Source organism: Trachinotus anak, unplaced genomic scaffold, assembly GCF_046630095.1.
Source record: "Trachinotus anak isolate AG129_WGS33_773 ecotype Australia unplaced genomic scaffold, CSIRO_AGI_Tana_v1 ptg000002l, whole genome shotgun sequence".
Taxonomy (NCBI): Eukaryota; Metazoa; Chordata; class Actinopteri; order Carangiformes; family Carangidae; genus Trachinotus; species Trachinotus anak.
In genome coordinates this window covers 28,811,917-28,834,126 of record NW_027273853.1, presented here as the reverse complement: position 1 = coordinate 28,834,126, position 22,210 = coordinate 28,811,917, and the positions used below count along the sequence as shown (strand labels likewise).

At 42.2% G+C, this 22,210-nt stretch overlaps 2 protein-coding genes and 1 long non-coding RNA gene across 3 annotated transcripts; 2 read left to right on the top strand and 1 right to left on the bottom strand.

The window, feature by feature from the left end:
• The first annotated feature begins 615 nt into the window (after positions 1–615).
• Positions 616–8,306, top strand: cln6b (CLN6 transmembrane ER protein b). Its single transcript, XM_071488358.1, has 6 exons — positions 616–714; positions 1,346–1,714; positions 2,162–2,217; positions 3,694–3,816; positions 7,276–7,404; positions 8,159–8,306. The coding sequence occupies exons 1-6, from the start codon at positions 616–618 to the stop codon at positions 8,304–8,306; spliced, it is 924 nt and encodes a 307-aa protein (XP_071344459.1).
• A 4,231-nt stretch (positions 8,307–12,537) lies between these two features.
• calml4b (calmodulin-like 4b) lies at positions 12,538–17,596 on the top strand. Its single transcript, XM_071460886.1, has 5 exons — positions 12,538–12,866; positions 12,973–13,003; positions 14,404–14,544; positions 16,297–16,485; positions 16,956–17,596. Exons 1-5 carry the CDS (start codon positions 12,864–12,866, stop codon positions 17,051–17,053), a joined length of 462 nt encoding a protein of 153 aa, XP_071316987.1. The 5' UTR covers positions 12,538–12,863; the 3' UTR covers positions 17,054–17,596.
• Positions 16,674–21,268, bottom strand: LOC139607745 (uncharacterized). The gene is made up of 2 exons (XR_011684882.1): positions 21,138–21,268; positions 16,674–17,070 (listed from the first exon to the last, which is right to left on the bottom strand). It is a non-coding gene; the product is annotated as an uncharacterized lncRNA (long non-coding RNA).
• Between the last annotated feature and the right edge of the window lie 942 nt (positions 21,269–22,210).

Sequence of the window (22,210 nt, the reverse complement as noted above, 5' to 3'; positions counted from 1 at the left end):
AGGCTTCTCTCTGGAGCTCTAGTAACAACAGGTCAGTCAGCCAATCAGAAGAGAGGATCTGAGCTTCTCCTCTGATTGGCTGACTGTTTTTTGAATGATCCAATAAGAATATATTCAATAATATAATATTAATATATAATATTTCAATTAAACACACAGAGAAACCAAATCCTGCAAGGTTGGATTGTGGCTCCAGGTGGGCGGGGGTTGCAGGGAGTGCTGAGCAGTTTGTTGTGATATCACAAAGTTGCAGAAGTCCTGACGGCTGGTTTTAAGGCTCAGTTTCTGAATACAGGCTGTGTGCATTTCTCTGTGGACTGAGGCTTTGATACTTTCACAGTATTAATATAGAACCTAGACCTGCTGTATAATCACAAACACATGGACATCTACCTTTAGACTGGATGGATTGTATGGATGATTATAAGTGTGAAAATGTAATTTAAATTCAAACCTTAAGTGATCAGACTGTGGAGTTCTTTATTACAGCTGTTGTTAATGAGGAGATGCTGTAACTGAAGGTTCAAATCAACATTATCAAAGTCAGAGTCACTGACTGTCTGTGTTCTGCAACATGTATCTGTGTTCTGCAGCCGCTCGCTTGGTTCTGCAGAGATGGAGGTGGTTCTGCCGAAGAAGCGGTTCCACCTGGATCTCTGGCTTGGCTTCACCATCCAGAACTGGATCCTGGATGTGGGCCGGCCAGTTGTCATGGTAACTGGACAATAACTGCTGCTTAGTCTTAGTCTTAGTGTTTTACAGATTAAATGTCCTTTATGGGGGATAATTTATTCAGGAAATTAGCTCCTGCATCTTTTTAACATTCGATTAGAGTCTGTGTTATCCCTGCAGCAGTAGGCTATACACAAAAAGTAATTTCTCAGTTTTTCATTTGAAAGACTGACGTTTATGAAGGGATACTGTAGATGAAATATAAATTGTATTTATCCTGGCTCATGTTGCCTGAATATGATTTTTTTTCTTTCTGCATAATAAACATTAACATACATCTTTACATTTATAGACTGATCTGTTCTCATTCGTCCTGCTTCATGACACGTTAAGTGGTAAAACATATATTCACATTACTTTTTCTTGGCTTTTAAAAGTAATCTCTGTCTGGGGCTCTGTAGTAGTAGTAGCCACACAGTAATATGACGACTGGAGGCTGTGGATAGATGGTGGGAGGAGGTTCTACTGACAGTGAACATCTCAGAGCAGCTCATTTAATTATAAAATGGAAAGAAATGTACAAGAACTAGTTCATTTTACTCTGTGTGACCTGAACTTTGAGTGTGGAGTAAAATATTAAAATATTAAATCCTTCATCCAAATCTTTTTGCAGCTCATCATCCCAGCAGACTGGTTTCCTCTGAACCGTCCTGGTGCTGCAGAATATCTGCACATCCTGTACAACCTCTCCACTCCACTCTTTCTGCTCAAGGTGACACAACACGTCGCGCTGAAGAAATTCACACAGACCTTTTCTCCAGATCGCAGTCAAAAGTCTGTTCTTCTGCTGCAGATGCTCGAACACAGCCCCAGGACGCCACCCCTCCCGGTTGTCCACCTCTGCATCATTGCTGTCGTCATGGCAACCAGCTTCCACCTGGTGGCTGACTCCATTACCCGTCGGCTCCTGCTGATTGGCTACCAGCTGCACCTGTCTGTCAGAGAGAATCCTGTCATGAAGAACCTCAAACCCTCCCCCCTGGTAGGTACTGGATCTGACAGATCTGCTTCTCCTCTGTGTCACTGGAACATCAGCGTTTTCACCGACTTTTTCTCTTAATCTTCTGAAATATTCCACTTTAGTTGGTAAGTTAGTTTAACCAAATGAGCCCAAAGGTCGTCTGTGCAGCAGGTTTTCATGACAGTTATCCACAGTTACGTTTTGTAGTCAGGTGACATCTAGTGGCCGTAGTGATTATGACAGGAGCAAAGGGAAAAGTCTGTAACCCAGCCCGAGCCCAACATCTCCCACTCCAACCTGAGGGCCTTTTTGTTAACCCTCAGTTACGACCTTTAGGAGTGTCTCTAACAGTGTCCCTATGGCAGCAGGTTGGTTGTCATGGTTACAATAAGCATGGCTGAGAGTGATGACTGCTTTGTTGTGACATCACAAAGTTACAGAAGTCCTGACGGTTATTTTATTTTGCAGATCGATGCCTTCGAGCTTCTGTTTTACTATGACGACACTCTTGGTCATCTGATGTGGTAAGAAGCTTTATTGTAACGTGATAATGTTCAGTACAGTCACACCAACACCACCATGAATCACCTGTAAAATAATAATCCATGTAATCTGATTGTTTCCAGTCACTTCTCTAAAGTTGTAGGTGATGCTATGTCAGACACACAAACAAAACCAGACCGACTGAAACCTACTGAAGAACTTTAGAAACACCTCACAAATATATGTATATATATAAAAAAAAGTAATTTCCTAAAACAGCTGTCCACTGTAGTTTTCACCAAACCCACAGGAGGAAACTGTGACTGTGTGGGAACCATTTTCAGCGGCAGATTAATTCACATTTGGTGCTGTAGTGAGTGTTTGTGTGTGTGGGACGGAGTCAAAAATAAACAACAGTGTGTGTTCATTCTGATGAAGGAACATGTCAGTCAGTGTGACGGTGTGACTCACATCAGTGATATGTTTTAACGGAGCTCTATGGCTCAGAGGAGTCACATCCATCACTTTTTACTCCACCACATTCTCAGACAGGTGTACTTACAGGTACCTCAAAAATGTATGGTCATTGAGTAAATGTACTTAGTTACTTTCCACCACTGAAAACACTGCACTCACATATTGGTAAGAACGAGCCCACAGGTCGTCTGTCAGCAGGCTACCATGACCCATAGTTAGGTTTTGTTGCTAGGCGACATCTAGTGGTCGTAGTGATGATGACAGGAGCAAATGGAAAAGTGCGGTGACGTAGTTTATAGAGCGACAAAGTCCACGTCAGGAGGAGGTTGGGGTGGATGGATGAATGTGACCCAGGAGAGCGGTGTTCGATTCCCATGTGACAGTTGCAGTTTATGTTGTTTCTATTATCCATGACCATTTGTTGTTGTTATTGTAACCATGACAACAAAGATCGTCTAATGTTGAGGAAGAACTTATTTTAACCCAAATCACCATCTTTTCCTAAACCTAACCAAGACATGACTGTTATTATAGTAACCATGGTGACAAAGGTAGGTGTCCATACAGTCCGCGTGTTGGCATGACAACCAAAGTCGCACTATTTCTGGTGACACTGCTATGGGTCGTATCAGTGGGTTGAAAAAAAATGACCTGTATGGTTGCTCAGGTTGCGGCGGAGTCTGTGCCACCAGTAAACTACCAGTGGGCTCACTGAGAAAAGTCGACCTGGTGGAAAATCACCTCAGCAGGACAGTGGGCCCTCACATCTCCAAACATGTTAAAGAAAATTACTCTAATAAAGTGACCAAATATTTGGAATTTAAATGGTTAATTTCTTGCCCTGAACTGTCTGGTGCTGCCCTCTGCTGTCACTGCACAGTGGATAAAATCGGCCCCAGTGGGTCCTCGATGATGGACTGTGCTTGGCTCAGTGAGGATTTGAGTTGGAACAGTCTTTGGGCCTAACATGCAGTAACGTTAACGTTTGTCCTTCCTATATCAGCGGTGACTATTCTTTCTCTTCTGCCTTTCTCCTCCAGGTACATTCCTCTCTTCCTCATCCTCTTGCTCTTCTTCAGTGGTTGTTTCTGCCCCAGGAGACAGGAGGAGAGGATGCCGCTAGCAGCATGGATGTTACTCGTTCCAAACGCCGCCTACTACTGGTCAGACTGCTTTACTACCCACTACCTACTGCAACTATAATCAGAGGCCCTGTCCTGTAGCTGAGGGGTCAGAGGTTCAGCCCCTGTAGGAACAGATCTGTTTCTGTTAGCAGCTGCTCTGTGCTGTTGAAGCATCTTTGAGCGAGGTACTGACAGAGGTGCAGATCACTGACTCCACTGTGATATAAAACTTTATGTATCGTGAAGAAAACAAACACTCACGAAGTCAGGAACAGATGGAGTGTCTGAGGGAGGCCTGTGTTTGCTGGAGATTAAATCCATTAGCGAGCTGCAGGTGCATAAATCTACATTTAGTTTGTGTAAACTGTGAGAGGAGGGAACGTGGCAGCTCGCCCTGGATTCCTTACTCCACCTCAGCACAGGAACATTCTGAGATGCTCTCTTCCAGACTGACGTCCAGGGAGGCTAACAGCAGAAGCAGATTCAGTTCCTTCTTCATCAGTGTTAACACAATCCTCAAGAGCTCAGGGGTCGACCAGCTCCCGGCTGAGACCCCAGCAGAAAAACTGCAAAGCAAGCAAGGACTTGATATGATGATATAATGATATAAATACTGACGAGAATGCTCCTTATCCAGAGCCATGAAAAGAAATAATCAAAAAATCTATGTGGCGTCTACATCACCTGTCTGTGATAACCCTTTTCCACTGCTTGGTACCAGCTTGACTCAGATCTATGCATCTTTTCCCATCAAGTGAAAGTTGTGTGTGTCGCATTGAAGATAATGTCACAATAACTTTGTGTGCTGTTGCCATAGTAATGATGCCAGTGCTTAATTGAACTGAAGAGGTACAGTCCTTACAGTGTCTTGCTTGTTTAACTAAAGCTGTAGAAAGTGCAATATGCCCCACTGAAATGTAGTGGGGTGGAATAATAAAGTAGCATATAATGGAAATACTCAAGTAAGCAACACAAGTACCTCAAAATTGTACTAAGGTACAGTATTTATGGTGAATTAGTGCATTAGTATGGGAAATATGTTATTTACAATTCCAGCTATTAAGGATATAAATGTTTCAGCCTCCTGAACAGATGTTTTTACCTCTTTGGTGGGGGGGTGGTGGGTCCAGGTCTTAATCAGGGGGTCAGACCCCCCCATTCTCCCCTGTAATTCGAACTCTGACACCACTTTCAGGGGTTGCTATCTGCAAATAGAAGAACCTTGGTCAAAAAGCAAGTCGATTTTGTACTATGCAGTGGAAATACACTGAAGGTGTTGTTCCCAGTGTTTTCAGCAAATGTCCTCCCAAGAAAAATGTTGCTCTTTGATTTTTCTGCAATAAAGATTTTGAAAGGCTCAGACAGGAGAGATGAGGGTGGCACATGCTGTATGTCAAAGGTCATCTGTAAGTAATACACACTGGAGACCTCCATGCCCTCTAACTCAAACCAGTTCAATTTAATACAACTTTATTTATGCTCGAAGAGCAACTGTGAGCACCAGCTCTCTTTGCACATCCATCCCATACATACACACACAATAAGAAAAAATTATTCAGTCATTTTATTGTTCACCTCTGCCTCACCACAGCTCTCTGATGTAAAGTTCCAATTTCAGCAATATACAGGCTCTGAGAACATTCAGGTGTTTTATTCTGGTGTCAGGTCAAACACACAGTTTGCTGTGCACTGTGGGGAATCTGGTACGAGTCGTGCTCAGCCCTGCAAAAACATATGGGTTAACTAGTCCTTATCTTGATGTTTCATAGTCTTTTAAAACTAATTATGACTGTAGTAAAGGTGTTATGATTTTTAATCCCTGTTAAAAAAAAGTTACATCTGTGTCATCATTACTGGTCAGATTTACCCAGTGGTAATTATGGGTTATATATAGAGAATAATAAATGTTGTCAAACCATCATGAAGAGGGACAATTATAACACAACAATAATCCTACGGTTAAAATACTACAACTATTGTGCAATAATAACTAACTATTGTTTAATAATAATAACACACACAAAAAACACAGATACACACACATACAGACACAGAATAGCAGTACATAGGCTGGGATTTCTCATGCTTTATTTGTCACATCTCACATCACACCTGGACAAACACACACACACACACACACACACACACACACACACACACACACACGCTTTTGCAGACGAGGTGTTGAGAACAGTCAAAATGACCCCAGGTCTCAGTGGATGTGCAGTCTCACATGACAAGACGAGACAAGACAAGCTGTCTGCATTTGCCCTTTTTATATCACAGCTGATAGAAAAGGTCATTATCGATGTGACGAACATATAAGTGAGACCACTGTCGGGAGCAGCCAGTGGGAGCTTGTTGTGTCCATGTTGATACAAATCCAACAGTGAGGCCATGTCTAGTGTACAGGATGCTGAAACAGGCCGGGCTGCTTTCTGTGCAACTACGTCCCTTCAAAACTTTCATACATTTGAGAGTTATTCAAATTGACAATCGTGAGACCAGACTGGCTCGTTCTGAGAGGGACACACCTGCACCCATCAGAGATGTTTGGGACAAATCGCTTGCTACAGGACCCGAGGTAACAGTAGATGATTGGCTGGTCTCATTCAAAGGTCACTTTCCATTTAGACAATATGTTCCCAGTAAGCAGCATATGATGCAAATATATACAGGTTTACTTTTGACACTAGAAATTACTTCTAACACATTAGGAGGGTTAATTTAAACTTGAGCTGCTAAGTTAGGAAGATGAACTTTATCACATGTATGAACATTTTTGTTTGCTCTGACCTCTGACTGTTGTTACACTGAAACTGTGACTAGTGTCTGATGAGATGAACAATACACCTGCAACACCTGCAACACCTGAGGAGTGTGTGTGTGTGTGTGTGTGTGTGTATGTGTGTGTGTGTGTGCCTCCAGTAATAATTGATAAGGTGGTTCTCAGGTGTTGCTGACTAATTACATTATTCACTGAGGACAGCACTTAAAGATTAAAGTCAGGAGTTTTGAGCATCTTCGCTCCTTAAATACAAACCGAGACTCAGTCACTGCAGTTTCCAAATACATGTTCAACTTGAAGATCAACTCTGCTGATTCATTCTCACATTTTTTTTTACAGCCACTACATTTAAGTATATAAGTTTATGTAAAGTATATACTTTTTTTTTCTTTCACAATCTAATTTGAACACAGAACATTTTCAAATTCCTCACACGGTGGTTTTGAAGTATGTTAAATCAAAATCAGGTTCTGAATACAGGCTGTGTGCATTTCTCTGTGGACTGAGGCTTTGATACTTTCACAGTATTAATATAGAACCTAGACCTGCTTTATAATCACAAACACATGGACATCTACCTTTAGACTGGGTGGAGCTTTAACTTGGACCGATTTGTTGTTGATATTCTGGTCTGAAATCACAGTGGGGACTGACCCTGTGGCCCTCTGCTCAGAGAGCGGGGCCGCTAATGCTCCCTTTGCTCCTGACAGGTACCTGATCACTGAGGGACAGACCTTCATCCTCTTCATCTTCACCTTCTTTGCGATGACTGCCACAGTGATGCACCAGAGGAGGCGGGGCATGGTTCCCGACGGTAACGGCCTCTTCATGCTCTACAGGTACACATGAATCTTGAATTATTTGAAATATATACAGTGGTAGCATCACACATTAGCAGCTTATAGAATAACATTAACCACTCACTTCAATATATTCAGCTACAAGAATGTTTTCACTAATATGGTGAATTCTGATGAGATTGAATGTGTAGATTAAACCAGGGTAAAATGCCCCCCCCCTCAAGCACATTGCTTGTAGAACTGATTATTGCCAGTTAATTTCAACTTAATGGACAAAGCGAGATTTGTGAAAGCCCTGTTACATACAAAAGCAAGTGAATAATTAAAATGATATAACTTTAGCACAGATGCTTAGCCTACACTAGCAAATAATTAGAGCTAGCAAGCTAATGCTACAGCAAAATGTTGCTAGCTATATTGTTATTATCGTAAACTCAGCTATTTAGCCTTTTAAACTGATAATAATACATTTCTTACAATTAGTTAGCTATCATGTCATTGTGTTCAGTGATGTATGCGTGTTTTCTCAGAAATCTATAATTACCAAGGCTAAACTGTTCAAAATCAAAATCACTGATGCTTCTTACCCCAGTTTACCCTACGATACCCTACACCAGAAAACAGAAGCAGCACAAACTGAGAAATTAAAGAATATGTACTGGTACCAAACATATTTTAACAGAGCTGAACAAGTAAACAGGAATATGATTATGTAACATATAAAAACATCTGTGAAGTCAGATACGTTCTCCAGATGTGAACATGTGTTTGTTAAAGTTCTCTGGTGTCACAGTTTCTTGGCAGCTCTGTTCCTGGTGGCGGTCTGGGTGGCCTGTCTGTGGAACGACACCGTCCTGAGGAAGAAACACCCCGGGCTGATCTACGTCCCGCAGCCTCGTGCTGTCTACACCCTCCACCTCCACCGGGTCACGCAGACATAACAGCTCATTTCCTCCAACAAAATGTTCACACTGTTGGTGACTCAGCCTGTGACATTAATCTGACCAAACACAGGTGGAACCAGACGCTCTGCTCTGCAGCTCTAGAGCTTCGAACACAATAATAATGGATTTCCACAGCTCTGATGGTGACTTTCAAATGTTATATTGGCAGTTTCTGATCACAAAGGGTCAGAACTGGCTCAGATTGCCTGCAGCGGTCTGGCTGAGCGTCACTCAAAGTGGCAGTCTCAAAGATTTTCATAGAAATAAATGAGCCTATGATCCACTGATGAAACTACTGCAACCTTTATATCTTTAACTTTATATATTTGGTTTTATGAACTGGGCGTCTGTGGTCTCTGCTGCTGCAGTGTCACATTAAAAGCATTTAACTGGTGAATCATGAATTGACTTTTATTATGAAGTAGTTGCAGGAAATGCAGTGAAATGCAGTGAACTTAGCACTTCAAAAACAGACTCATGCTGTGTACAGCATCAAGTCAAATCACAGCTGCTCACAGGATGATGGAAAAGTCAGTTATTAACTAACTTCTTCATTAAAACAACAATAGTTGGTTCTGCTGCCCCAAGAGACTTGTAGTATTAAACCTACTCAACCAGGAAATGAAATCTTCCAGATTGCCACTTTAAACAGAATTGAATCCAATAAATCCAAATTTTATACAAAAGCTTAAAGGTTCTGTAGACGACCATCACTGCCACTAGATGTCAACTGGAGCACCAGCATCTCAGACCAGAACAAACACTAACCCTGGCCACAACCCTCCCTCCCCCTCCCTTCACCAACAAAAAACAATCTAACCACAACCTTTAGCCCACGCTAATCACGCTGTGACATGCTCCACAGCGATGCTTACAGTTAGCCAGCTAGCAGTAGCAACATTTGCCGAACACATTCATAATATGGGTAACAGGAAGTCAGCTAATGTTAGCATGCTACTGTAGCCGTCACTAATGAAAACAGACATGAACATCATGTAGCATCAAGTCACTGAGGAGAAGAAAACCAGGTCTGAGTCCAGCTGGACTTCAGCAGCTCGTAGGTTCTCCACCTCAGGACAGACGGACCAGGACTGGATCCACAGTCGGACTGGGAGAGAGATTCAGCCTTGGTCTGATCCACTGGGACAGGCTGCATGATGACACTGATGGAGCCATTAAAGACTCTGATGAAGCTGGTAAAGACTCTGATGAAAAAAACTTAAAATTTAAAAATCTTTAGAGATGTTTTGACGTCCACCTGCCAACCGGGATCTGAGCCAGTCCAGTCCTCCTGGGCTCTGGTCTCATCTCTTTCTTTGTTGGAGCCTTTTCAGACAAAAACGTGGTTCTTCTTCAGTGGAGGAAATTCTGAAAGGTCACTTTCACCTGAACGCTGTGTACTGCACTGTGTCATCTCACCTGTTGGTGCAGCCGGTGTGTTCATAGAGGTGAAGAGGACCAGCGGTTTAACAGGAGGGACTCACATGCACTAACATGCACACGTATGTGCACTAACACGTGCTCTGCTCAGGGCGCCATTACTACACTAGATCTTTACATAGAAAATAGTTGTAACTGCTCAATTACTGTTTAAAATCTAATTTACGGAACCTTTAAAAAACTGCCAGTGAAATGTGAAGAGAGGTGGTCACTGTTGGGATCATGTCTCTGTGTGAGCTCCCTAATAAAAAGAGGGGTTAAGTGAAATGTGGAGTGTCCAGTTTTAGGGGCGTCCTTTATCCTAGTGTTCAATTCCAGTTGTGGATGTCTGCTACATGTCTCTCCCCATGTTTTCTGTCTGTCTCTACTGTTAAACTACAAAATAAAAGCAAAAAATCATCAACTCAAAAAAGTGTTTTCTGTAACACTTCAACAAGGCACAAGTTTCAAGAGAATCATCTCTGAAGCTGTAAGAAAGTGAAAACACTTTGATTTCATATTGCCTCATATATACTCACACTAATCAGACCAACTACCACCTTTGCATTTTCAATTTTCAGTCATACAGCTGCATCAACAAATAATTATCCAGCAAAGCACATGCAGCTGTGAGCTAACAGGAGCGAGCTTAACATCATCCAGTGCTTGTTCACACTATAGAGTCGACAGCAGAATTCTCCTTGTGATAGGCAAGATGATGAAACTGAGGATGTACTTGTATTTGATTGATTAGAGGCAACATCCCTTGCACTCATGATGGTCATAAAGGCTTCTACAGCAAAATAAGTTTGAAAATCCATCAGTGATGAAGCCTGTGAGAAAGTAGAATGCTCTTCCTCCTTCCTGTCATTAAACTTTCCAACTCAGCGCTGCTCTCCAGCGGTGACACATAACAGGTGCAGAATATCTCCTGAGAATCTGCCTCTTTCTACACATGTCCAAATAAAACTGTTAGAACATTAAAGGTAGATGTCCATATGTTTTTTCCAGAAGTCCTGACGGCTGGTTTTAAGGCTCAGTTTCTGAATACAGGCTGTGTGCATTTCTCTGTGGACTGAGGCTTTGATACTTTCACAGTATTAATATAGAACCTGGACCTGCTTTATAATCACAAACACATGGACATCTACCTTTAGACTGGATGGAGCTTTAAACAACCAGTGCTCATGATTTTCTGATGAGGACGGTCTCAGTCACTCCAGGTCTTTAGGGACAAACACTGGACAACAAATAATGTTTTTTGTTGCTGTATTTAAATCAGCAGGGAAATTAGTTTATTGTCGAAACACACACAAATATTTATATTTTACATCTAAATCAAACTTATAAATGTGAAACTGTATGTAATTTAAATTCAAACCTTAAGTGACCAGACTGTAGAGTACCTTTAATATCAACATGATTATCTTATCACATCTCAATAATGAGCCCCAAAGAGAAGCCCGAGAGAGGAGATGTAAAACTACACTGAGATGGTTTTGGTTCTTTAAACCACAAATATATGTTCTGATGGAGATCAACACTTCAAAATGACCTTTAACCTTGCGCTGCATGTCCTGATGCAGTGGTGTTCTGAGTGGAAGTGAGCTAAATAAATCACATGAATCCTCACTGTGTGTGATGCTCAGCTGTTTCCTCCCAACATCAGAGAAGCTAATCTTGCTTTTTTTTTTTGAAGAGCATCACTGAGTCATTCAGTTTGGAAGGAAAAATATCTTTTATATGGAATGTTAAGAGTAATCGAGTTCAGTCATACAGCATCTATACATGATTGTACACAGAAGATGTCAGAAGATGACATGAAATGCATTAGAAAGCTACAGAGAGCAGTCTCGACGCCCACTGGAGCAGAAAATAGACCAGGAGGCAGTGAGGAGGAGGAGGTTTGAGTAGAAGGGAGAACACACCATTTTCCAGCAGGAAAGTACACAACCTCAGTCCTAACAGTCGCCCTCTCCACATAAACACAGCTCCAGACGTCATTTTTATGGATAATTCAAAAATACAAACAAAATTTTTGTGCAGCAGAATTGAAGAATTTACACTTTACTTTAGAAATTTCTAGAAACCTTTTGACATTCCAGGACTGAATGACTTTAATTAGCTGAACAGTATTAAAGGTATCTATTGGCATTAGACTGCATTCTTGATTCTGTTCTTAGGGGCAAGCTGATTCGCAAACATAAAAACCAAACTAAAGGTCCCGTGTTTTACAGTTTTCCAGCGTTTTAATGTGTTTTGAAGTGTTGATCTTCATCAGAAGACATATTTGTGATTTTAAGAACCAAAAACCATCTCAGTGTAGTTTTACATCTGAAGATGTAAAACTACATCTTCAGCAAACTACATGTACATCTGAGGATCTGAGCCTCTTCTCTGATTGGCTGACTGTTTTCTGAGTGATCCAATAAAAATATAGCAGATTTCAGGTAAACACTTAGAGAAACCAAATCCTGCAGGGTAGGATGGTGGGTCCAGGTGGGCGGGGCTTGGGGCATGGCTGAGAGCAGTGACTGCTTTGTTGTGACATCACAAAGTTCCAGAAGTCCTGACGGCTGGTTTCAAGGCTCAGTTTCACATGGGAATCGAACACCGCTCTCCTGGGTCATATTCATCCATCCACCCCAACCTCCTCCTGACGTGGACTTTGTTGCTCTATAAACTACGTCACCGCACTTTTCCCTTTGCTCCTGTCATCATTACTATGACCACTAGATGTCGCCTAGCAACAAAACCTAACTATGGGTCATAGTAACCTGCTGACATGAACTTTTTTTTTTTTTACAGGACAGTTATGAGAAATCAGGGTGTAACTGAACAACTCAGCAAGAATCGTCCTCTGGGGACCATGAATGCCTGAAGCACATTTCATGACAATTCTTCCAGTAGTTGTCACGGTAACAGCAGCTGAGCTCTAATAGCAGAGAGAGGGATGTGTCCTGCACCTGTCCTGCCCCTCGGTGGCTTCCCTCCTCCACACAGAGTCCCAGCCAGGATCCTCCATCCACTTCCATTACCTTCCTCATCTTACAGCGGCCTGGATCAGTTTCCTGAGCAGAGCAGCAGCCGGCAGAGTTCAGACCTGCCGTCCACTCTCACACACACTGAGCCACAATGGTGAGACTATGAATGTGAAGCTTCACACTCTCGTCCAGATTCCACCTGCAACCTGCTTCCTGCCTTTCGACCGTTCACTCACGCTGTTTTTCCTCTTTCATCCCAGGCAAAGTTCCTGACACAGGACCAGATTCATGGTAAGTCTCTCATACATGACACTTCACTGCTGGGTGGAGACACGAGCGCTGCGGAGAGCTGCTGCTTGAGGAATAAAAACAGCTATTTTCAAATGACCGATACATCTCTTTCAGTGGAATAGGATTTTTGGAGCCAGTTCAGACGTACCCAGCCGGGGGCAGCAGTGTTTGTATTTAATCAGACAGCAGTTTTCCCTGAGCATGCTCACTACAAAGCAGCACTTGTTCTGTTCGGGCTCAGGAGATAACTGCAGTGATCTGTTGGCCGACGTCCCCGGCCCACTAATGTGATTAAATACAAAGGCTCACTATCTGAACGCACTTTTTAGGCTAATGAGGACACATTAAATTCACATCATTGTCTCTGCTTGAAAGGATGGAGGAGTTACCGTGGGGCTTTACGGTTTCACAGCTGAAATGTCTTTGTATTTGCTGGCTGAAGGACTGGCAGTCTGTCAGTGACTGTGTCAGTTTGTTGGCATTAAAAGCTGCAACGGATGAATATTTTCATTGTTGATTGATCTGGTGATTATCATTCAGATGTATAAAGTCATCTTTTGGTTTGTTACATGTCTGAAAATAGTGAAAATTATCAATCATAGAAAGAAATCCCAGAAAGCAAAGTGACCTCTTGTTTTGTATGATGAACAGAAACACAAACATATTTAAAGGTCCCATATTTTTCACTTTTCCTGTCTTTTATTCATAATATGTCTCAGTGTAGTTTTACATCTCCTCTCTCAGGCTTCTCTCTGGAGCTCTCTTCTCTCTCTACAACAGCTCAGTGAGCCAATAAGAAGACTTTGTTGTTCGCTGCTTAGTTGTGACATCACAAAGTTCCAGAAGTCCTGACGGCTGGTTTTAAGGCTCAGTTTCTGAATACAGGCTGTGTGCATTTCTCTGTGGACTGAGGCTTTGATACTTTCACAGTATTAATATAGAACCTAGACCTGCTTTATAATCACAAACACATGGACATCTACCTTTAGACTGGATGGAGCTTTAATATACAAAGCATGGTAAGGATGTTTGTACAGCACTTTTACGTACAGATATATTACACATATATTTATGCAGCTGTCGAGCTGTATGAACTGCACAACACATCATTATGAAGACAATAAAATAATAAAGTGACTTGAGAACAGTAGACATGTAGGATTGTTTGGCCTTGGTGGAGGTTTGTGCTCCAGAATTTCATGTGATGTTTCGTTTCACCCTGAAGATCTTTGTCAGGCAAACATCAGATGGATGTCATGAGGTAATGAGAGAAGAAGCTCCTGTCTGAACTGGCGTCTCATGTTCATACAGGCTGGACGTGCTGCTCTTTATTCTTCTTTTCTTTGGCGAGTTGGACGAGTCTGATTATGTGTGTCTGTGTGTTGTTGTTGTGACTGCAGAGTTTAAGGAGTGTTTCTCTCTGTACGACCGCCAGAGGAAGGGGAAGCTCGAAGCCCGGGAGCTGATCACAGTGATGCGATGCCTCGGGTCGAACCCCACCCCCTCCGAGGTCCAACGACACCTGCTGAGCCACAACATAGGTACACCTGTCCACCTGTGAGGCTGTCTGCAGGGGGGGAGGGGTCACTGACAGAACCTCAGGACGTTTCCCTCTTCTCTTTAGTTGTCGTTAATACAGATGATTTAAAAATCAACCTTTCAGGGCTTTTGTATAACGCTCAAATAAAACACTGGAAAAGTGTAACATGTGGGACCTTTAAAGCTTCAGGGAGCACATGGCGCTGTGGTTTATGGATCATGGGAGGATCCAACTGCTTCTGTGTCAGCCTGGTCCAGAGTAGGAACCAGAATTTATTTTAGTTTTCAGAGGCTAAAATGATTAATCTGAAAATTTGTACCTAGGTCCAAATGAACATAAACAGACATGTTGAGGAGGAGACAGTCAGGGCGTTCTGTGAAAAGCACTGGATTAACATGCCGTCCTCGTGTCTGCATTACAGCACATTTCATCACCTCACGACACGACATGACCTGAAACAAAGGCTTCCTGTGGGTCACTGCAGGGCGGCAAAACAAGACCGGATTGCAAATAAAGCGAACGATAATTAAACCTCACACAACACGATGCCTGGAGATGACTGTGAAACAGGGGAACACACACTGGGAACTTTCATGTTACCCTCCTCAGAAGCCTGATTACAGCTCGTCTGTGATCTTATTTCAGCTCCTCTCCGTCATTATCATCATCCTCATTCTCCTCCTCATCATCATCACATGCTGTTATTATCCATCCTCACTGCAGGATCACAGGAGCACTCTGCAGGAGCCCTCAACAATCAGAGCGAGGCTGCACAAACCTCCACATTCATCTTTAATTTTAGATGAGTGATTTCAAATATCTCAAGTCTTATTAGATTTAAGTTCAACACCAAACAAATATATGGATTCATTTTTTCATTTCCTAAAACAGCTGCTGTAGACAAACAGGAGGAAATAGTGCATTTATTGGGGACTATTTTCAGTGGCGGATTAATCTACACTAGAGAATATTTGGGGCAGCGCTACATTGTGTGAGGGACTGAGTTAAATTAACTCGTGTGTGTTCATGGTGGTGAAGGAACATGTCACATGTGTTTTAATGGAGCTCTATGGCTCAGAGCAATCAGATATAAAAACAAAGTTTACATATTAAAGGTCCCATATTTCAAACTTCTGTGTTTTATCTGAAGTGTTGATCTCCATCAGAAGATATATTTGTAGTTTTAAGAATCAAAAACCTGCTCAGTGTAGTTTTACATCTCCTCTCTCATGCTTGATGTCAAACACATGGAAATCAAGCTGAAACACATTTTTCTTCCTGGTTCCTGAAAGTCTGATGAAGTTCTGTTCTGACATCAGCAACGTATTCATTTGATTTGTTACCATGGTTTTAATGTTTCTGTGCGAACACACCCAGGCCTCGGTGATATTTGACTTTCTCTTGTGTTATCTTTGTATAATACATATTTAAGTAAGTCTGGGGGGAAATTCTCTGTGTACCAGCTGTGATTATCTGTTTCCACCCATGCAGTTTATTAAACATGTGTAAACTGACAGCAGCTTATCAAACAGCCCTGCTCTTTACATTCAGTTTTATTGCTTTACTGTTTGAATAACTTATTTGATATTCACTATGTGATGTTATACCCCCCCCCCCACCCACCTTCTGATTTGTCCCTCCACAGTCACTTCATGTCTGCTGCACAGATCAATTAAGCTTCATCTTATCTCTTCCTCTGGTGACATTATAGATGATTGGATTGGTCCAGTATAAAATTAACATGTTCCTGCAGATCAGGACGGAGAGCTCGGCTTCTCCACCTTCCTGACCATCATGCACCGGCAGCTCCAACAGGAGGCGCCGGAGGAGGAGATCCTGGAGGCCATGAGGATGGCGGACAAGGAGCAGAAAGGCTTCATCCTGGCGTCCGAGCTGCGAGCCAAACTCACCAGGCTGGGGGAGAAACTGACTGACGGAGAGGGTGAGGGTGGTGGAGCATCTGTGGTCCATACAAGTCGTGTCACTGCCATCTGATTGTCTTTAATCCTCCAGCTTTAAATATTGTCTTTGTTTTATTATTCTACTTTTTTCTACTCCTTCGACTTCCACAAAATTCTAGAGGTTTTGCTGCCAGTTTTAATGACTTCAAATACGTTGAGAAATTTCATGTAGTAATAAAGAAAACAGTTTTAATAAGACTGTGTTGAATATTAAAACAGCTGACTGGGTTAGTCAATGAGAGACAGTTGGACAACAGATGTAAAAAAAATGTAAAGTGTAAAAATTTTGTTTTTGGAAGAAAAAAAAAAAGTCTGCAGGTGTGGTCACAATATGTTAGAGAATATGAAACTTAAAGGGCCAGATCTACGGTGGCCCTGAGGACTCAACACTCTGTAGCTTAAGAAACTGCAAACTGTTTGCACTGATTGACAGCTGTGTGTCTGTTTTCAGTGGAGGAGCTGCTGAGGGAGGCGGGTGTTGGCGCCGATGGGCGGGTCCACTGTGAGCAGTTCGCTAAAGCGGTGACACGCTGCTGTGCGAAGCGCTGACGTCAGCATCACGGCTGCTGTGGAGACACAAGAACATGTGAAGTGAACAAGTCTCTGTCATCTGTGGATTCTCCCCGTGTTGATCTGGTCGACAGGAGCCTGAACTGAACAACTCTCTTTATGTTTAGAATATTTTTCAGAAGCCTTGAAAGGATTTTTTTCTCTTTTTTTCCAGTATCAAGGTTTTTTTTCCTTCAGCTGTGAAAACAAGCCCTTAGAGGCAAAATGATCCTGAAAAAAAAGCCTTTCAGGCTTAGTTTTTTTGTTTAAGTTACATTTTTACTAGAACACATATACAAAGATAGAGATAACACAGATGTGACAGGAGCTACATGTTTTTTTTTCTTTTTTCAGCCTTTTAGAAGTAAAAAAAAAAAACGAAGAGCAAAACAACCTGTTTATCTGCTCAGTCATAAGACTTCAAAGTTCCCTTCACGGCTGCTTTACATCTGGTGAAGTTACATGTAAAATGATTGAGTAATATGGAGGTTAAAGCATGGATTTTTAAAAAAATAATTAAATTATTTCTTATTTTCTGCTGTTTGGGTTGGTTTGAGGTTTTATCTCATTACTCACAACAGTGTTTGCCAGATACAATATGTAGCCTCATCCCCAAAACCTTTTCACTTTGAAGTGAAACATATCACCACAAGAATAAAATTAGACTGAAAATTAGAGAACCAACAATAAATAATGATAAAAAAAACAGTTTAAGCGTGAGTTTTCATAATGTCATGTATGTAGCTGTCATATCATCTATGGAGTCAAAGGGGTGCCATAAAAAAGGATACAGTTATAAAAGAATAAGAACATTTTTTGGATATAAGAACGGGAATAAGTATAAAATAAGCAAATAAAAATGTGGAAATATGGGGAGAAATAATTTTAAATGGTGCTTTTCCCTATTGATTTTACTTAGGGAGAAAGCAAAAGCAATAATGTAAAAGAATTTGGTTCTTTTATTCTATTATATATATATACACATTGCTCTTTTTAATGGCCTCCTTTGACTCCACAATCACCTGCGGTTGTTGTTTTTAAATGAGTCAGCTGGAAGAGGATTTTAATCGAGTCACTGACATTAAAACACCTGCTAACAGTGTTTATTTCACCTCAGCAATCACGAACCACCAAATGAGAAGCTACTTCTGTCGACCTCTGTCTGAGATCAACGTCCATCATTTCAACATAGCACTTAGTAATTAGCCACAGGTACGTAGCTCACAGCTGATAAGATCTGCTGCTGGGACTTGTTGTCTCAGCTTTGTCTTGAAATGAAAACTCAGTGTGAAATAAAGAGCCTGTGGTTTTAAAAATGACACAATGCTGAAGAGTAAATCTGCCAGTTAATTATGGTGAAGTGCCAACCTGACGTGCAAGAACACACAGCTCACAGACAGAAACGTGTAAATGGCATTTTGATGCATTTAACCTGAATATTATGATTCATATTAGTCGAATGCACAAACAAGGAGATGGTTTTTATTGCAGATAATTATTTCATCACCCTCAGGCCTGTTGATGCAACATCCCTGCAAAGTTTCCTTGCAAACACCTTTTCTTTCTGTGTGATGACTCATCTGCTCTGCAAGCACAGTTCATGAAGGAGCAGATTATTTCACTGTAAACCATCCTGTCATTTCCTGTTAGCAGAGCGTCACGCATGGAAAACCCATCAGACGGCTTTTGACTCAGCTGTAGCGAGGACACAAAACACTGGAGCACGTCCTCCAGCAAGTCACAGCAACATCTCTTATGGTTTTATGTAATCGCTCAAGGAGAACATGGATTTATGAATCTACGGCTCTGTCAAATGTCTCTGTCCAGGACCTCTGGAGCTGGTCTGAGCCTGTTTCTGAAGGACGTTCAGATCATGAAACTTCACTTTCCTTTCTTGTCTAATCTGTCTTTGAGCTCTGAGGAGGAGCATCTGTGTGTGTGTGTGTGTGTGTGTGTTCTGCTGCTTTCATTATAATTTGCTATGAAATACATACTTCCCAGGAGGCGGATGAATAACTTAAACCACTGACAGTCACCTCAGGGCCTCACCAGCCTGTTGCCTTTGCCCGCAGTAACACAGACGCTTCACTCATAAACACAGTGAATCCAGGCTTTACGCTGCGTTTGTCTTCAGTCAGTCTGACTGAAATTGTCTCACACTGAAGTCAGTGATGCGTCCTTTTTTAAATTGGGTTTATTCACAAATACAGAAAATATAGATTCTGAGTTACAACAATCCACGACTGTCTCGTTTTCCACCTTTCAATGGAACAAATTATGATCTAATGATCTAAATACTGGAGTAAGTCAGGGGTCAATCTGAATCCAGGGTTAAAAATAATTCAATACAACTTTCAACTTTTGCAAGCAACTAAAGTTTTAAGTAAGTACAACCCAAAGATCACGTCCCTCTTTGTGGGCTGAGGAGGCAGAAACTGTTCTGAGTGACAGTTTAATTAATGCTGACAACATTCAGCACCGACCTGAAAACGAGCAGATAAACACTAATTATACAGTGAAGTGAAGGAGCAGGTTCCTCCTCATATTTACACCTTATTCCTCCACTCGCTTCAAATGCTTGATTCAGACCTAGTGTGATGGGCTTTAAACGTTTGTGGCAGACGTTACAAAATATATTCAGCATGGTGTCAGGTGTTCACAGGCTCAAGAACGTTGGACCTGATTCTGAAATCACAGATCAGACTTGACCAATCAGTGTGAAAGGAAGTGGACATGACGGTCAGAGCTGCTCAACTTCAGCCCTGCGTTTGGTGAAGTCAGAAACAATCACGTCGAGGACTGTTCTGCTCACACACACACACACACACACACACAGGCAGACAAACAGCTGACTGACTCTGGTCAGCTTGTGGTTGGTTCAGTTCTGCAGATCGGAGGTCACACCTGTTCACCATCAGCCTGTCACCATGTAGTTCACCCACAGCACAGGTGAAGACCACGCCCACAAGACACACGCGATGCAGGTCTACGCTGTCACCTGAACCTGACGTTCATTAATTAAAGTTACTTTATTTATGAATGTGAAGCTAGTTACATGTTGTATTCATGTTTTAATTTTAATTTCAACTTAAGAAATAAACCTTCCACAGCTTCCTGTAACACTGAGTAGAAGAGGACACATTTTCCAGCAAAATCCACAGACGTGATGTTTATGCTCCTGAGGGCCAACGCCTCAGCTCGCCTCTCCTCCGCTCCCCACAGCGTCAGCAGCGTGCAGCGCTAGCTAACGTTAGCTTAGAAATTAAATCCGCTACCATCAACAAACGAATGACTTCCATCGCAGAACAAAACGTCTCTTCATTACAACCTGTAACTTTGACATCAATCATCCAACTCTCATCATCTGTTCATAACTTACGTTAGCTTAGCATTATCATTGTCTCAACCCACTGCCACACCCACTCAGTACAGCATTACTGTAACACTTGACTGTTACGCAGAAACATGAGCGCATTGATTTAGTGAGTTGTGATGGAAAATATCACATCTCCTCTATAACATTCTGTCCAGTTCACTGTTAGCATCATCCTCCAAACACTGAGCCTCTCTTGAAGCTATTCAAACAGCTATTGATAAAGCTGGCTAGCTAGCTGATGCTAACATATCAGTCAATGTATGACACAACAAGAATGAATTAGTTCAATGTCATTAGCCTACATTGTTCTAGCTAACAAGTCGATAACGAGCCAATAAATTAAAAAATACGCAACCTGTCAAACTAGTCTCACACAGACAGATCTGTCTCCATAAGTCTTTTTAGCATTAGCACAGTATACGCCCGGTTCCACGGCCCAAATCTGGCCCATATACAGCATAGCTGTCAGAGGCTACTTCCACATCTGGACCAGTTCTGGCAGACATACAGAGAATGTGTCCGTCAACACAGGAGAACAACAGACCAGATGTGGACGTACATGGTCCAGACTCAGGCCCAGGATCCAGGCATATGTTGGGCCACAAGTTTTATGTTGTTGCCTGTTGCCAGTGGTGGACGATCAATTATAGTCTGTAGCCTGGAATACAGTTTACACTCAAACTATAACAACAGATGAACTTTAGTTACCTCATCTATCAACTGGGGCCGGTCGTGCACGTCATGTGCTCGGTGAACCTTTAATTTTCCCAGGAAGAGAGACAGTTACGTTGACTTGACTTTGCTTTAAGGGCCTCGTGACCAGAGGCAGTGGAAACAGTTTTCATGGAGACAAGTTATTCCAGTTACTCTTCTTCTTCTCCTGCTGCAGTCACTTCACGCTGTCACCAGAGGGTACCACTGATTTACATGAGATGATACGGTTTCCCGTCATTCCATAGAATTACACCTTTTGTATGTTTTCATCCCACTCTACACACACACACACACACACACACACACACACACACACACACACACACACACGCGCCCCAGCATCTCATCCTGTGATGATACCTGATACAGTCTGTGAGCAGTCGGCTGCTGAAAACGCCTCAGAATGAGAGATGAGCTCCAGTGTGAGAGATGTGTTTTGGTGATAAATGAAAATTGGCAAAGCTCAGTATGTCAGTGTGACCGATCGCTGGCGCCACAACGACACCAGGAACCTGAGTGAAGTCTTAACGCCACGCTGAGATTGTGGAAATGCTTCAGGAGCCTTCTGTTGGAGGGTCTGGGCTTGTTACAGTCAGAGGTTGTTAACAGGGTTTCTGCTCTGCCCACAGTGTTTCACATCATCATTACTTTCAGATGAAACAAGCGCTCTCGCTCACTGGCTCGGCAGTAATCACTGCTCCCCAACGCGACAGATAAAGTCGTTTTTTCCTGCCATGTGAAACCTCGTTAGACGGCTGAAACTGAGAGACAACACCCTGGAGGTTCATGAGTTCATGACCCGTGGTAACGACGCAGCACAAAACACAAGGGGGCGTCTGTCTGAATGCCGCCCGCTGAGGAAATAAACACCGACTGTTTTAATACAGCTGGGAGAGAGAAACACTCCACAGCACATTCAATGACACAAATACTCTCACTGCAATTACTGGAGAAGAGCTTCACCAGCCTCTGGCTTTCCGTACACACACTGAGTGATTAGGCTTTAATCTGTAGATAATGACTTAATGGCCATTTTAAGTTGGAAAATGATGGAGTCATGAGGTAAT

Excerpts from the sequence above, each read along its gene's own strand:
- cln6b (XM_071488358.1), top strand. The coding sequence starts at position 616 with ATGGAGGTGGTTCTGCCGAAGAAGCGGTTCCACCTGGATCTCTGGCTT. Across the intron at positions 715-1,345 it reads TGGGCCGGCCAGTTGTCATG|CTCATCATCCCAGCAGACTG; the intron begins GTAACTGGACAA and ends ATCTTTTTGCAG. Across the intron at positions 7,405-8,158 it reads GGCCTCTTCATGCTCTACAG|TTTCTTGGCAGCTCTGTTCC; the intron begins GTACACATGAAT and ends CTGGTGTCACAG.
- calml4b (XM_071460886.1), top strand. Across the intron at positions 13,004-14,403 it reads GACACAGGACCAGATTCATG|AGTTTAAGGAGTGTTTCTCT; the intron begins GTAAGTCTCTCA and ends TTGTGACTGCAG. Across the intron at positions 14,545-16,296 it reads CCTGCTGAGCCACAACATAG|ATCAGGACGGAGAGCTCGGC; the intron begins GTACACCTGTCC and ends ATGTTCCTGCAG.